At 53.7% G+C, this 16,219-nt stretch overlaps 5 protein-coding genes across 5 annotated transcripts; 2 read left to right on the forward strand and 3 right to left on the reverse strand.

Moving 5' to 3' along the window:
* Positions 1-142: 142 nt before the first annotated feature.
* On the reverse strand, positions 143-3,049 carry KD926_010419 (uncharacterized protein; the record flags this gene model as incomplete). Its single annotated transcript, XM_053095905.1, has 3 exons — positions 143-592; positions 648-2,134; positions 3,013-3,049. 3 exons carry the CDS (start codon positions 3,047-3,049, stop codon positions 143-145), a joined length of 1,974 nt encoding a protein of 657 aa, XP_052960077.1.
* Positions 3,050-3,139: 90 nt separating this feature from the next.
* Positions 3,140-3,976, forward strand: KD926_010420 (TFIIIC subunit 6 family protein; the record flags this gene model as incomplete). Its single annotated transcript, XM_053095906.1, has 1 exon — positions 3,140-3,976. One exon carries the CDS (start codon positions 3,140-3,142, stop codon positions 3,974-3,976), a length of 837 nt encoding a protein of 278 aa, XP_052960078.1.
* Positions 3,977-4,056: 80 nt separating this feature from the next.
* KD926_010421 (uncharacterized protein) lies at positions 4,057-5,135 on the reverse strand (the record flags this gene model as incomplete). The annotated part of the gene is made up of 2 exons (XM_053095907.1): positions 4,057-4,238; positions 4,916-5,135. 2 exons carry the CDS (start codon positions 5,133-5,135, stop codon positions 4,057-4,059), a joined length of 402 nt encoding a protein of 133 aa, XP_052960079.1.
* A 4,274-nt stretch (positions 5,136-9,409) lies between these two features.
* Positions 9,410-12,885, forward strand: KD926_010422 (glutamate dehydrogenase (NAD(+)); the record flags this gene model as incomplete). The annotated part of the gene is made up of 4 exons (XM_053095908.1): positions 9,410-9,722; positions 9,797-12,630; positions 12,694-12,794; positions 12,852-12,885. 4 exons carry the CDS (start codon positions 9,410-9,412, stop codon positions 12,883-12,885), a joined length of 3,282 nt encoding a protein of 1,093 aa, XP_052960080.1.
* Positions 12,886-13,325: 440 nt separating this feature from the next.
* Positions 13,326-15,783, reverse strand: KD926_010423 (putative mitochondrial respiratory complex I chaperone (Cia84); the record flags this gene model as incomplete). The annotated part of the gene is made up of 2 exons (XM_053095909.1): positions 13,326-13,494; positions 13,568-15,783. 2 exons carry the CDS (start codon positions 15,781-15,783, stop codon positions 13,326-13,328), a joined length of 2,385 nt encoding a protein of 794 aa, XP_052960081.1.
* Positions 15,784-16,219: the final 436 nt, after the last annotated feature.

A 16,219-nucleotide genomic window follows, 5' to 3' on the forward strand; every position in this document is an offset into this window, starting at 1 on the left:
CAGCCGAAACTCTCTAGGACAAGAAACCGAGTCATCACAGAGAAAGAAGCACAAGAATAGAGATATCAATAACGATAACAATAGCAGCCCCCAAACGCCAAAACCCCTCTGTATGTTTATCATCACGGCAGACGCTCGTCACTCAAACCAAGCTTTCTGTCCCGGACCCGAAGCTGCTCCAGCGCTTGGCCCGTTTCTTTTCCCCTATGTAGTTCTTGATCACACACGTATCCCCATCGGGGCCCTGGCAGACTTTGCGGCGATTGAGATGCTTAAATCGAGGACCCAACGGCCCATTCACGTAATGATATTGGCCCGCAAAGCGGTACTGCCGACGATCCCCCAAGGGATAGAATTTGTCGCCCCAATGACCGTTGAAGTAGAACCATTCCGTGGGCGCGTCAGGACTTGTGGTGGACGCACGTAGTGTATCGCTGTCGTAGTCATATGTATAGGCATGAGAATTCAGCAAAGGATCCCAGAGCGGACCACGATCTGTCCGGTCGTGGAGGAGACCCCAAGGAAGAATGTAAGAGTGAACTCCCGGGGTCGCATACATGGCATGAGTACCGGTCGCCGAATAAATTACAGGCTATTGGTCCAAGGGTTAGCATTTCAAATTTGCGTGTCGCCCATGCAGCTCTTACCCGATCCCCAATCTTTTCAACGGCCTCATAGCTATACGCCTCCCCAGCAGAGTGAGCACTGAAGAAGAGCGCTTTGGGTTTCCCATAGTGAAATCGTACGAGACAGTGCTCCCAATCACCGACATGATTCCCAAATCGCACGTTGAGAACCACATTTCCCAAATTAAAGCTGTAGAAATAGAACCAAAAGGCGTCGACAATACCGTTGCCTTTGTCCATAACGAGCAGAACAGCCGGTGCTTCGCTACGGCCTCCAGTCACCTGCATGCGAACCGGCTCCCCGCCGTAGCGCTTTCGCAGATCATCCCGGACTCCCTCATCGGCCAGAGGATCCTCAGCATTTAAGTAGCCAATATCTTCAGGGGCGAGGTCTTCTTCGCTCGTTGGAAGCGCATTCGTGTCATACCATTTGGCTCGTTCAGCCGGCGAGTCACCAGGGATTTCCCCGTCCACACGACCGTCCCAGTCGGCCCAGGACTGCTCTAAGTCATCCTCAGGTGAACTAGGTATGTTTTTCTCTCCTTCGATCCACGGCGGACGATCTTCAACATTGTCGTCGCTGGTCAGAAAGACGTAGCGCCCCTTCTGCCACTGATTCAACTGATCAAGGTCCTGGAGCGTCGGATGCTCCCATCGCGACTGGACGGGGGTGTAGTTTAGCATCGGCGTGGTGTGGTAGAGATGCTCGGCGATATCGCAAGGCCAGAATTGTTCGCCCGAGAAAAGATGGACCAAAGGTGCGTATTGGAAAACATAGTCAGGGATCTCCCGGCGATGTCGCTCCGTCTCATCCCACGAATGGTCTGACTGGTTGGCCCCATTGAGCCAGAAGGCCCGCCAAGAAGCCGGCTCGGCCGGATCCCCCGAAGTTGAGGTCTCCGGGGCGGGCCTCCGCTGGCCGAAGTAGGGGCGCACCAGCCGGAAGTGCGTGGTGCCGCAAGCTCCGAGCCACCGACAAGCTTTCCGGTCAACCCACGAGCGAGACGAGGCGATCCAGCGCGACTCGTCGTTATCCTCGTCGTACCAGATGAATGCCGCAGGATTGATCGCCCGGATTAAACTATTGACAGAAACATAGGTGATCAAGGAAGAAAGGATGACGATAGCGGCGGTCGTTTTTCGCACCATCTGTTGGTAGGAATTGGGCAGCACGGTGAGATCGGCGGCAGAGGAGAGCGGCTGACAAGGAACGGTCAGGCTGACCTCTCCAGATTGGGCAGCCGCAGTGGAAAGAGTGGGAGCAGCTTTCGCGATCGCGACAGCACTGCCGGGCACGACAGACTTCCCAATCGGGACAGCCCCAGGGCAAAAGCCGGGCGGAGCTGAAGGAGAAGCTGGAAGGGGAGTAGAGGGAAGAGGAGCATGCGACAAGCTAGGCTCCAGGAAGAAGAGAGTGAGGAAGAGGCAGCAGAGGAGGCAGGAACAGAGGGAGAGGAAACGAAAGCCAAAGAAGCGGGCAACCAGGCCCGGAGAAGGAGGAGGGAGCACTATAAGAGGAAGGGACGCGCGCACGAAGGCATTGGCCGTCAGCGGTCGAGAACAGCAGCATGACTGAAAAGACTAACTCAGGACTATGAACTAGCAGGAATTGTCCAGTGAGAAAGAGAGACCGGGAGGGACGGAAGGGGATTAGATAATGTGGGAAGGAATGAGAGGTGCAGATTATCGGCGACGAATGCGTCCTGACAGGGCTGCGATCAGCCCGCCTTCCGCGCGCTGCCGGATCGTCGGTGGCAAGGATTTGAAATCGGACGGTGGGTGATGAGTGATGCACTGATGACAGATGACTATGGAAGCAGGCGGGACTTACTTGGAGAGGGGTGGGGGGTGGGGAGAGAGCTAGCTAATTTAATTGAAGTTTAATCAGGAATGATGGAATGATGGAATGATGGAATGGTAGAGAGAATAGGATTAAATAGAATCAATAGATAGATAGATAGATAAGACGGTCAAACAAAGAGAGGGGGAACTAGTTTAGCTTGCCTGGGTCAACCAAGCTTGAGAGTGGAACTGGGGGATCAGGCAGGGGAGGGAGTACGGAGTACTCCGTGAGAGCAAGGAGTCGTCAAGGACAAGAAGAACGAAGATGGATGATGAGATCATTGATCATTCACTCCCGGGGCTACAGGGCTGACCGACTTCCGTAGACCCCGAGTTGTTGACCGGGGAAGAAGAGTGAGAGTAATGAAAGAGAAAAGAAAGAAGGACGAAGATGATGCTGGGCGTGTTTGTTTGTTTGTCTTTCCACCAGGATCACGGGACCGAACCGCATCCGTCGGGCTTAATTCCGTTATCTCCTGTCCCGCCTCCCGTTCTTTCTTCCCTCACACCCATGCATCAATCCATCCTTCCATGGCTTCCATACATCCCCCTGACCCCGTCTTAGTCTTGGATCCGGCCATGTTGCCGGATCCTGCTTTTGCCGCCGAAGATGACTCCGATTATGAATATGAGTATCACGATCACGAAACGGAGGTTAGTCTCCGCGGCGCATGGTTCCTCGATCGAGCTCCCCGCTAACAGAAAGCACCCCGGCGTCTCTCCCCGCGCAGACCTTCTATCTCACTCTAGACCTAGCGTCAAACCAGACTATGGGCCGACCCTCAAAACGACGTCAAGAGTCGCAATCGGCTACTACCGCCGGTGCCCTACCGACAGATCCTTCGCACGGTGACAGCAACGAGCCTGCGCTGGCCAGCACGGAAATCGACTCAAACCCCGAAGAGCGCGTGCAGATCCTTGGCCTTCATACCCCAAATCCGATCGTTTCCTACAGGAACCAGATCTTTAATTGTGCCTGGGCCGATCAAATTGGCACCGAGCTCCTCTTCGCACCTCCCGAAGTCGATGCGGGCTTGGAGCCCGTGACGCCGACAAACCCGCTGAGGCGCGGGAAAGATTTTGATCTGATCGCGGCGAATAGCGTGAAGATTCTCGGACGCAAGGCCAACCTCATCTCCAGTACTGGGCCTCCACCACCAGTGGAGCCGTTGGATACCGAGGCAGCACCGGACGCGGACCCCGCAACGGCCCGCAAAACAGGCGTTCTCTCGAATCAGGCCCGCTTCCTAGAGCGGCTTCAAAGCATCAAGCAAGCCAAGGGCGAGACCGATACTATACGCAGTTCCTTCAGTTTACGGCGGAATCAGAACCTCGAGGAACGGTTACGCGGGTGGGCGCAGACGGACGAGCAGCTAGCAGATATCCAGCGCCTCAACGAGGAGGCTATTCAGGGAAATACCACTGCAATGGCGGACCTAGAGAACTTGTGCATTCAACTTGGGTCCCAAGATCCCGGGTTGTCCGGAGAGCCTTCCCAGTCGCGATGAGACGGATTCCTAGCTCTTCCGAACACCCGATTTTACGGGCATCATAGGCCCGGCACATTCGTTCCGCCGCCACGGATTGCTTAGCCTCCCGGAAGGGACTTGAGTGTATTGCCGGGTTTTGATTGCCGGCCAGCAAGCATGTCGACCACGTGATATCCAGCCGTTACTCCGGCCGAGGATGAAGAAGACGGAGGATAAGCCTTGGTGACGGCGATGATCGCATCACCTCGGGCCTCGCCTGGCCGCCCGAATATTGACCCACCTAGAAGAACCGGTTCTTCCTTGATGGGATGCACAGGAGTGGCGCCACCGGGGGTTCCGCTCTCGGCGAGCTAGGGGTACTAGTAGGGCTCAAGAATGCCCGCATGTGATTGACGGAATGCATACTTGGCATGGTCTCGTAGGCTGCTAATGTTGCCCGGCTGGCGCTATCTTGTGATTCTGATATACACCTGCTTTTATGGTCCTCCCATTCTGTATCATGCCCCTTCTAGGCTGATGAATTACTTCGAGAGGATTTGATTTCGACAAGATCTTCCGTTGCCACTCTGAATATTAATGTATCTTATACTATCTAATTAAAGCAATAGACGCCCAGTGACAAAAGAAAACAAACTTCAACCCAAAACCTGCTTTTCCCATCTATCCCATAACCGTGTAACCATGGATCCTGCAAAAGGCAACAAACTAGAGGAAACTTCACTCGCTCAAAATAAGGACAAAAAAATGAAACATAGTAGTAATCAAAGGGAGAGAGAACTGCCCGAGTCTCCTAACAGTCGCGTGGAAAGCTTTATCCGCATAAAAAAAACGAGATAACTCCTCCCATTGAAAAGCATAGCAAGGCAAAGGACAAAACTCGAAGACAGATGCGGCACGCATGTTGTACCAGGGCGAGTTCGAGCTAGGGAATAGCAATTCCATATCAAGCTCGATCACCTTCGACGGACCCCCAGAAGGTATGTGCATTCCTCGATTCGACAGGTGAAGGAGGAGGGGGCGGCGGATAACTCAGACCCATATGCGGATGAGGCTCAGGTTCGACGGACTTGGGGGGTTCCGTTGAGGCCATGATGGCACGGGAAATGTCCTGGGTAAATGTGGAAGGCGTGACGAGAGCCGGACGGGTAGGAGGGTGGGAGGCTATCGAAGAGGCCATTTTGCAACAGTTGAGGTGCCACGAAGAGGGTGTTTGTTGTTGTTGTATATTATAATTAATAGAGGCCTGTTCTTGGGCTGTGAAACGAGTTTGTTGAGCGATGGAAGAGAGGAAAGCCGGCTGCGTGCCTTGTCAGTCCCATGGTCTATATAGATAAGTTTTGCGACAGGCGGTTCCGGAAGTCCCCGACTGTAGGAAGGGAAGGAACCAGCAGCATGTGATGTAATCCGGCCTGGGGGGATTCCCCTTTGGAAGAGCTTCAGGAGTGAGGGATGAGAAGAACCTTAATCTCACCTCGGTAAAAAGAAAGTTGACAGGACCCCAAGTGATGTAATGATAGACGGTACGTATGAGAACAGGGATGATGCTTGTTGACTAACTAGGCAATGAATGAGGGTTTTCTCACGTCACCGGAGTAGAAGGCCCGAAAAGGAATGAAGCCTGGAAATATTGGAAGGGGGAGCAGGGAAGATCGGGGGAGAGCGTCCGGAAAAGGTAGACAGATAGTTATATGGTCTCAGGTCCAGGCAATTTGAGCCCAACATGAGTCCCTACGGAGTAGCTAAGTACGGTGTACGGAGTACGGAGTAGTAACGAGTCACCAAGGGAGAATTCTCTGTCATCCCCTTTTTGTGCCAACCAGGACTAGGAGGTTCTGGAGCATCGATCGTCAAGCGCCTCACTCTAATTTAGTTTCTGGCCCAGCAATCGGGTACCCATTCAGGGCAAGTGGACTTAGTACTCCGTAGTTGTAGGTACCTGCTTGCCATGACGACGGAGCGGCAGGGCGGAAACTGGGGAACAAACAGGCCGGGGAAATTGGGAACGGATGGAAGAAGGGATGAATTGTGGGGAAAAATACGTGTTGCAGTGGGCGAGGAATTCCGGGGTTTGAAGACTTGCTCTTCTGTTTTTAATTTTTCACTTTATATTCGTCTTCTATTGATTTTATTTTTCTATCTTTTCTGGTTTAATTTTCTGCCCCTTGAAGAGAGGAGGAGAGAGAGAGAGGAAAGAGGTTCGCTTCGTAGTTCCCCGGGTGGATAATATGAATACTAAATATAAGTATTCATCCGTACGACGCCGCCGATGCCTCCGTCACTAGTCGATTCTAGAACCTTTCCTAATTACCACCCAATGCTTTACCAGACCCTGAAGAACATGACTCGTCCAATCTCACGGGTATGAGTATGTTCGATGGCACCGCCACGCGCACTTAGTATCTGACCTGTCTCTCCTGCCCTGTTCATTCTACCCATGCCTGAAATGACCGAGGATCACCCCTGATTTGTTCTCTTGCCAGTGAGTGCTAGGCACGTCCGAAGTCTAAACGGACCCTTGATACCCTTGAAGGGCTCATCCTACGGTGTTTATCGACTGACGAATCGTGTCCCGCAATGACCACCACCCGGGAGGATCGTCTAATCGGGTGGATTTGGGCTGGCGATAACAAGATAACAACGTCTTGTGACTGAGAACTACACCCGCCTGGCCAGCAGCGAGCTTTCTGCGAGATTATGCTAGGTGGCATGCGAACAATGACCTGTCACCCGCCAAACAACGGGCGAATCGGTGTGTTTTGGCCCAATGGAAGAGCCGCGGTGAAGAGGCTGACGCGCCAGCGACTTCCAACTGCTCGAAGAAGGACGACAGGCATCATTCTTGAACACCTATCTTATCTAGCAGCCCGATAACCCTACTACGTACTCCGTACATTGGCCATATTCTGATCTATCGGTCCACTCGTTGCAGTGCCAGCTGCCGAATCAGGAGGGGGGCGGTCCTATCGCACGGCCACCCAAGACAGGGTACAGGTTTCAACTCATCAAACCGACTTGTGTAGGGATGACTGACTACTGACTAGCAGTGACTTCCCTTTCATTTTTCACCCTGTGGTCTTTTATGCCAAAGCCGGCGTCTGGTCTCTTGCGTGATCACTGATCAGCCTTGGCGAGGATGGAAATGTTGGAGAAGTACAAAAGCGGATCTTCAGCGAATTACCTCATAGAATCCCTTGGAGACGTCGTACCATGTCTATACAGTACAGACATAGTACATGGTATCTGACATCTACTTGAGCCTTGAATTCTACTGAATCGGTAGCCAATAACTCCAACTCCATCCACCGACCCCGCTTTGGAGTCCAGAGTCGAAAGACACCATTACGAATTTACGATATAGAATAATAAGACCCCAAGGAGGACCGTGGGGCAGGGATACCGAGACCCGATGGAAAAGCCGGGGTTATTCATGGTTGCGGGTTGGAAATGCGCCATTTTTAATAATGAAAACTGGACGTTGAGGCGGCCATCGGGACGGGCGAAAAACAAAGGGACGACTAACCAGGGCGGGATCACCCCGCAAGCCACTAGGAATGAAAGGAGGATAGGCTGTGATCCAGGTATGGGCAGGGAATATGGAGTAGGTATGGATATTGTTGAGAACTTGGGAACTGGGGAGTTTGGGGGACGCCGGGATCGACCAGGAAACCCCGCACTCTCGATGAAATCTCTGTCAAGGCGAGTCTGGGGTCGATGGCTTCGGCTGGGTTCCGGGGAAGTCCCATGGGTATAGAATATCAACAGAGTAGTATCGACGAGATATACACATCTGGACTTTATACGGAGTACACGGTAGTATATCGCATGAGATGGTCGATGGTAGATGCAGATGTACCCCGTATGCGAGTCTCTGACCGTCTCTGGCATCTCTGACAGGCAATGCACTGTACCGCTAGACGCCATGTCCGGGGATATGTCGCAACTTCTCCCTCCAGGAGAATTACGAAATTGAGGCATTTTCGCAACCCGCAATGATTTCTTATTACGCAGGAGAAACCTGCAGAAAGAATTGCATGGGAGCATGGGCGGCGATGATTTGCAGGGCACCAGCCACGATGACACACCAAAACGCGTGCGCCCAAACTTCCAGCCTTACTAAGTGGGACCCTGGCGAGAGTATTTACGGAGTATGTTTTACGGAGTAGGGAGTTACTGTTAGAGACTTCATAGAGGGTACGATTCAACGTGAGCGACAAATAGTAGACAACGACGGTGTACCTGGAAATAGTCGGTATCCGTCCCCCATATGGGACCGTCTATGCGAGAGAGCACAGCAGTCGGGAGGCAAAAGAATAAATATAAAAGGATCCTTCCAAAATTAGCCGGGGGCGGCCAATCACGTCGTCGCAGTGCGGTATTTTCCATAGCCACTAGTCCGGAGGAGGAAACCCATGTCTGGGATCGAGAATCGACTGGTACCGGGTACTTCTGGCTGCGTAGGGAGCTGCGTAGAGGAGGCAGTACCTGCTACCTTGGGGACAACGGTCTTCTCTAAGGATGTATGAGGACTTTGTAGACGAATCTGAGAGGGAGGATATTCTCATGCGTGATATACGGAGCAATTCGTAGGTCAAGGTGTACATACACTGAACAGTACACACTGTACGCAGTACATGTACGGACTCCCGTATTACGGCTCCAATTCCAAGGCCCACTTTGTGGTGGCGGATCAGCGATTCGAGACTCTTCCTGAGTCCTGGAGGCCTTGAGTGACTGAGTCCTTTGACTGCCCCCCGGACCGGTCCCGTTCCTGGCCGATCGCATAGCACCGGGTATGATCTCACGCTCAGAACGAGGAAGGCAAGTATTGAAGTATAAAGAGTGCCGCCCTCCGCCCATCGGTCTAGGGTTTTGTGCTTGACACATCCTCATTTCAAATCACTATTTACTATACTTCCCCTTCTTGGATCGAGCTGTCTGTATAGCTTCGTCCAATGGAACCCCGCTTCCTCCACCGATAGATCCATACCCTGAATTGTCCTCTTCTTTCTTCCGGTGACGTGTCGGTCGCATGGCTTTGCAGCGCTGATTGATTCCCGCATATTCACTTATCTACGAGGTACGTTCCATCTGTCTGCCTAAGTCCACCAATTGCCCGAGCTCCCGTCCTTCCCTTTCTCTGCTCATTCGTCCTTGCTTCACCGTCGTTTCTTTTTCTTTTTCTTTCTTGTCCCATTTTTTTTTTCTTCTTCTCGCCTTTTCCCTTGGTTGTTTCTCCCCCCTCTCATCTCTCACTGCAAGCTTCCATCCTGAACTTGCCCCACCCTCCCGTTCTTCCTTTTCTCTATCTGCGCCACCATCCATCCGTTCGGCTCCCATGACTCACGCGCTTCTTCTCTCATGTTTCTAGATTCCTATATATACACCCTCCTACGCTTCTCAATTGCTCTCTCCTCATAGACTCACGCCCCGCATTCTCTCTACCTTTTCGCCATGGTATCCCCCGCATCGACCCCGCAGTCCGAGGGGCAGCTCAATGGTAGCAACACCCTCCCCGTGCGCCCCGGTCCCAAGCTCTACGGCAGCAACGATGGCTCTCATTCTGGCGCTGGAACCCCCATTGGCTTCCAGCGTCACCCTCACAACAAAATCCTTGACAATGTAGCCGGCTCAAGCGTGCGCCACCCGTCTCCCCAGCCCACCCATCTGGGTATCCCCGGCGGCGGCGTGCACCGGGTTCTATCCGAGGAAGACCCGGGCTACGTTGCCGCCAAGTTCGAAGGCAAGGAAAAGCAGATGGAACAAGGTAAGGACCCCCTTCCGTGCCGTGAATTGCGGTCTCTTTGAGTATGATCTCTAACGTTTGGCCTGCAACTGTAGTCATGGATCAGCTGGAGGGCAAGGGCTTTATCCCCAGTGAATTTGTCGTTGGTGAAACCGAATGGTTCTACAACCAGCTGGGAATCGATGATACCTATTTCCAAACCGAGACGGTCGATGCCATTGTCACTCAGATCCTCTCCCTCTATGCCGCCAAGGTTGCCGCTTATGCCCGTGACGACAAGAAGCTGGAAATCCGGCTGGACAAGGAGGCTGAGGATCACGCCGTTTATATTGACACCAGCAAGCCCGGCGTGTCGTCCGTCGGAGGCCCTCGTTACGAGCAGAGAATCGACCAGAAGTATATCAACGGCTCGACTCCGGATAACAGCTACCGAGTCGAGACTTTCCGCTCGCCCACGTCCATGCCCGGTGACGACGGCCAACAGCTCCGATGCTACTTCGTGTACAAGTGCCAGTTTGCAAACCCTAACCCGGGCCCCAACGAGACCAATATCGATATCATCGGTGAGAAGCGATTCTTGCAGAAGGCCACGGCCAATACCAAGGCCCTCTACCAGGAGATCATCAGCAACGCCGTTGCCCGGTCCGGCCCTGTCATCGAGATGTTTGAAATCGAGAAGAGCCGCGAGAAGCGCCTGGTCATTGCCTACCGCCAGGGCTCTGCCATGGGTCTCTTCAGTGCGCTGTCCGACCTGTATCACTACTACCGTTTGACCAGCTCGCGCAAGTACCTGGAGAATTTCTCCAACGGCATCACGGTCATCTCGCTCTATCTGCGCCCGTTGAAGGATGTCGAGATTACAGCCAAATACCCTCCCATCGAGGCGGCCATCCACCAGATCATCAAGGAGGTCTCTCTCCTCTACTGTATCCCCCAGAACCGCTTCCAGCACCACTTTGCCGTCGGTCGTCTTAGCTTGCAGGAGACGATCTATGCGCACTGTGCGTGGGTGTTCGTGCAACAGTTCCTGAACCGACTGGGCTCGGAGTACACCTCTTTGACCGACCTCCTCGACTCGAACAACAGCGTTCATGCAGAGCTTTTGGCCAAGATCAAGAAGCGGCTGCGTACCGAAACGTTCACCTCCGACTACATCTCGGAGATCGTTAACAAGTACCCCGAGCTCATCCACAAGCTCTATCTGGACTTTGCCAACACGCATTACGTGCAGACGCGTGGTCCCGCCGAGGATGATTTCCTCCCCACCCTGAGTTATCTTCGCCTTCAGGTCGACGAGGTGCTGGACGGAGCCCGGCTCAAGCAACTCATCTCGAGCTCCGTGGCTAATGAGCACGACGAGATGGTCATGAGTGCTTTCCGCGTGTTTAACAGCTCCATCCTGAAGACCAACTTCTTCACCCCCACCAAGGTCGCCCTTAGCTTCCGACTGAACCCTGACTTCCTGCCGGAACACGAGTACCCCCAGCGACTCTACGGAATGTTTTTGGTCATCAGCTCGGAGTTCCGCGGCTTCCATCTGCGTTTCCGTGACATCGCCCGTGGCGGCATCCGTATGGTCAAGAGCAGGAATAACGAAGCATACAGCATCAACGCTCGCTCGCTATTTGACGAAAATTACAACTTGGCCAACACCCAACAGCGCAAGAACAAGGATATCCCCGAAGGCGGTGCCAAGGGTGTGATCCTTCTCGACGTGAACCATCAGGACAAGGGCCGCGTCGCTTTCGAGAAATACATTGACAGTATCCTGGATCTTCTGCTTCCCCCGGTGAGCCCCGGTATCAAGGACCCGATCGTTGACTTGCACGGTAAGGATGAGATCCTCTTCATGGGGCCAGACGAGAACACGGCCGAGCTGGTCAACTGGGCCACCGAACACGCCAGGAGCCGAGGTGCCCCGTGGTGGAAGTCCTTCTTCACGGGCAAGAGCCCCAAGCTGGGTGGCATCCCCCACGATACCTACGGCATGACTACCCTGTCCGTTCGCCAATATGTTCTCGGTATCTATCGCAAGCTGAACATCGACCCCTCCAACGTCCGCAAACTGCAAACCGGTGGCCCCGATGGAGATTTGGGTTCGAATGAGATCCTTCTCTCCAACGAGAAGTACACTGCCATTGTGGATGGATCTGGTGTCATTGTTGACCCCCAGGGCCTGAACCACGAGGAGCTCGTGCGACTGGCCAAGAAGCGAGTGACCATCTCGGAATTCGACGTCTCGAAGCTTTCTGGCGAGGGTTATCGCGTGCTGGTTGACGAGAGTAACGTGAAACTGCCGAGCGGCGAGCTGGTTCACAACGGAATGATCTTCCGTAACACCTTCCACCTGCGCCCCGATCAACCGTACGACATCTTCGTGCCCTGCGGAGGCCGACCCGAATCCATCGATCTCTCCACCGTCGGACGACTGATCCAGGACGGCAAGTCGATTGTCCCGTACATCGTGGAGGGTGCCAATCTGTTCATCACCCAAGACAGCAAGCTTCGACTCGAGCGAGCTGGCTGCATCTTGTTCAAGGACGCCTCCGCCAACAAGGGTGGTGTGACGTCATCGTCCCTCGAGGTCCTGGCGTCTCTCTCTTTCGATGACAAGGGATTCGTGGAGAACATGTGCATCGGTGAAGATGGCAGTGTGCCAGCGTTCTACGGTGATTACGTGCGACAGGTGCAGGAGGTCATCAAGCAGAACGCTACGCTTGAATTCGAGGCCATCTGGCGCGAGCACCAGGAGACCGGTCTCCTGCGCAGCGTGCTCAGTGACCGACTTAGTGTGGCCATTACCAAGCTCGACGAAGAGCTGCAGGAGACTGAATTGTGGGAAAACGTCGACCTTCGCCGCTCCGTCCTGGGCGACGCCCTGCCGAAGCTGCTCTTGAACAAGATCGGTCTGGAAACCATTCTTGAGCGGGTGAGTCTTTCCCTTTTTTGCTGGTGACGTGGAGAGCTCATAGACTGACCAATGCATCCACAGGTCCCCGAAAACTACTTGCGGGCCATCTTCGGCAGCTACCTTGCCAGCCGCTTTGTCTACGAGTACGGCAGCAGCCCGTCTCAATTCTCATTCTTCGATTTGTAAGTCTGCCGATCAACTGGGTTTCCGTCCTCTAGCTAACCAATTCTGTTCCACAGTATGACCAAACGTCTTGCTCTGGCAAAGGCATAATTTAGTAAACCCAAAAGAGCGATGACCGACGACGTGATGTTTCTTCGATACATGGATATTGCATCTACACCTTCCGGGCTTGTTTCCTATACATGACTGCACTGCACAATCTGCAGTGTTCTACATATTAATTATGATTGTCGTCTAGTGCATGGCGTACAGTAAAGTCAAAATCAGTTCAAAGAGATATACAATAGATTAGCAATTAAATTCTCCTGCAATCCTCGATGAGATTTTGGTAGTACGGCATGTCGTTCAATCGGCACCCCCAGAAGTAGTTTGAGCGTGGCTTGTAGGCTTTTGCTCTGATAGAGAAGATTGATCTGTACCAGACAGGCATGGTGAAGAGGGAAGCGAGGATACTGGAAGACGATCTGTTATACGTAGGTAGAAGTGCTGTTATTGATACATGTTTGTCACGGTTCGCCATTATATACGACCTAGACAAAGATTTCATTGCTATTGACCTCAAACATGAGCCCTTCCTCGTGCTCCGTGCGCTCGATCGACTCCAGTCGCGCCCACAACTCAGGGTACTTGGCCCGCGCCCATTTCTCCACCTCGTCCTTCCAATATTGATAAGGGATCGCGTTGTAAAGATGAGCAATCCTGTCAGGCCCGGTTAGCGAGAGGTCGATGTACAGGAGAGGAAGGAGGTGTGTGGGTGAAGTAAGTCACTTACGAGGTTTTTGTAGGCAGTTGCCCAATTTCACTGTGCATACTCTCCAAGGCTTTGGTGGCCAGGCCAAACTCACACTGCGCAGCCAAAGCCTCGACGTACGAGATGTATAAACGACGATCCATCTCAATACCGAGCAGCCTGATCTTCCCCATCATCTTCATGGCCTCCTGCACTCCGTTGTGGTGTTTGGCGCACATCTTGAAAAAGATGGCGACTGTCTTGTGCGTCGGGCCCTCGGCCGATTGGAGAATCTCGCGAAAGACCTTCATGCTCTTTTCCGGCATGTCACAGGCGGTGTAGGCGAGCATGAGGCGATTCAGAAGCTGCGTGTTCAAGTCGACCTCGACGTCCAGCTTGAGCATGTTGTGAACGAAGTCCAGATTATTTGCGTCTCGGGTTCGAGCAATGCCTTGGAAGCACTTGGCATACGTGTCCGGCTTTGGACGCCGCGAGAACTCCTCGGCTTGTCGCATATGCCCGAACACCAGGAATGCCAGATCACCCCGTTCTCGGTTGAAGAACGAGGTCATGATCTCGGTTCGCATGCCCACGCCCGTTTCCGGGAATGCAAGCCGTAGAAGCTCGTAGGCCTCCCAAGCATGGGCGCTATCTTGAGAATCGTCCTTGATGAAGTCGGTAAGCGCGTTACGGATTCTGGCTCGTTCTTCCGATTCATACAAGGCAAGACGCGGGCGGAGGAGCTCCGACACGCCGTCCCAGTCGTGACGGTAGAGCAGCATGCGCGTCAACGCTGCTAGCGTCTCCGACTCCAAGCGCACGTTGCCCTCGAAAAGCGGGTCAAGGAAGGCCGAGACCTGATCGAAGACAGCATCTTCCTGCCCTGACAAACAGAGCATTGTAACGAGTTTGTTCATCAGCGGTAGGTCCCCGAGAACGACGGAATTGAAATCGCGAAGATCCTGGAGGCACTGCAACGTTCCGTTGATATCGCGGGCTTCGATGCGCGATTCCAGCTGCAGGAGGCGCGTTTGGACATCAGGTTCTAGTCCCCAGTGAGCTGCAAGAGAACAAAAATCCGCGGCCAAATCAGGATTGCCAAGAGAATTGGCGTACTCCAACAGCAAGTTCACGCACGAGATATCGATCGATTCCTTTGTTTCGGGAGCCCGAGCCAGCAACGACCTAACCGTGTCTGCGATGCCCGCTGCGTCTTTGCCATGCGCAGCTTCCCAAAGCAACGTGATGCTCAAGGTTTCGGCGGGAGACGCCTGCGACAGGGACTGATAGATGGACTCCGCCCATGATTTCTCCGAGTGGAGAATCGCATGTCTGATGGCCGCTTTTTTCGCGGCGATGGTTGATTCCTGACGGTCAAACATAGGGCATTCAAAAATTGCCTTGACTGCTTCGAAGAGATCCTGTTTGACGAGGACCTCCACCAACCCCTCCTGAGAAGCGCTATCAAACCTGACGCCGAATTCGTCGAGCATCTCGACAGTCTGGCGGAGTTGCTGCCGGTCGTTGTTTGTAGCGAATCCTCTCATGACCGTGAGCCACGGGGAGGGACTGGTACTGTGCAGTCTGCTCCAGAAGCTCTCCACCACGTGGCGGGCTTCTTCGGGGTTGCCAGTCAACGCCTGGATATTCACGTAAGCGACGAGGGCGGGCCGGCTGATTTGATTGGGACCGAACCCTTCGTCGGCGCAAAGCTCCAGGTAAGCAAAACGGGCCACTTTTTGAACCACCTCACGCGACTCGGGCAGACACGTCGTCTCCGCCAGGACAAATAACATATTTTCCAGGCTCTCGGTTGAGAACACGGCCTGCCATTCTTCGGGATCCAGTTCATCCTTCTGAGCTTGTAGATGCTTCCACGTTATACTGAGCAGACGCGCCTGAAAGCCGGTGATGACCCCGGGGGATGCTACCCGCACGGCGAAAAAGTCCTGGAAAGCCTTGGTCAACAGGTCATTTGTAGGACCCCGACTTTTATCCTTCAATGCCCTCATCAAGTCTCTCATGGGCTTTAAGCCCGTCTCCGCCGGCAGAGACGCAGGCCGGGGATCGGCCGGCTCGGCCATATTGAAGGCGAAGAGGCCGCGCCGCTGGACATAATTGGGACTAGAAAGGACAAGTAGCCTTTGAGATCGAGGACGTCGGATGGTATGGATGAGTCGGTTTCGGCAATGCGTAGACGATAGCGGTTCGTTGTTCAGAATCGCCCGGAAAACCCGTCTGGTCAGGTGGGATTGCATGGCTGTGAAGCACGAGGGAGCCAGTGCGAGACTACAGCGGTGATAAATAGGCGCACGTCACGTTCGGAATTGAGGGGGAGGGAAAAGGAGGAAGAAGAAGGCGATCGATTATGGCATTCTTGTTGTGAGCGACGGAGCAAAGCAGAGCGACGGAGAAAGCAGCACTTTTTGGCTCGGCCGGTTTTCTTGGCGGCCCGTCGAACTCTTTTCCTTCCTCCGTTTCCCGCGCCGGCGTCTTCATCCTCTGCATTCAGCGGGTTGTCCCTCCACCCAGTCTTCGATTGATTCGGTCCATTTCACACGATGGCCTTGCAACTCCTTTCCTGGTCGCCTCTGCGCGTCTCGGGCTCGCTCTTGAGCCCCCTGTCCACTTGTCGGTGGAATTCCACTGCGACGCCCGCCAGTTCGTGTAGGTCAAAAGAATAGCTTCGCCCGC

The sequence above is a fragment of the Aspergillus affinis genome, assembly GCF_023601865.1.
Source record: "Aspergillus affinis strain CMG 70 chromosome Unknown NODE_7_length_541545_cov_85_609384, whole genome shotgun sequence".
Classification (NCBI taxonomy): domain Eukaryota; kingdom Fungi; phylum Ascomycota; class Eurotiomycetes; order Eurotiales; family Aspergillaceae; genus Aspergillus; species Aspergillus affinis.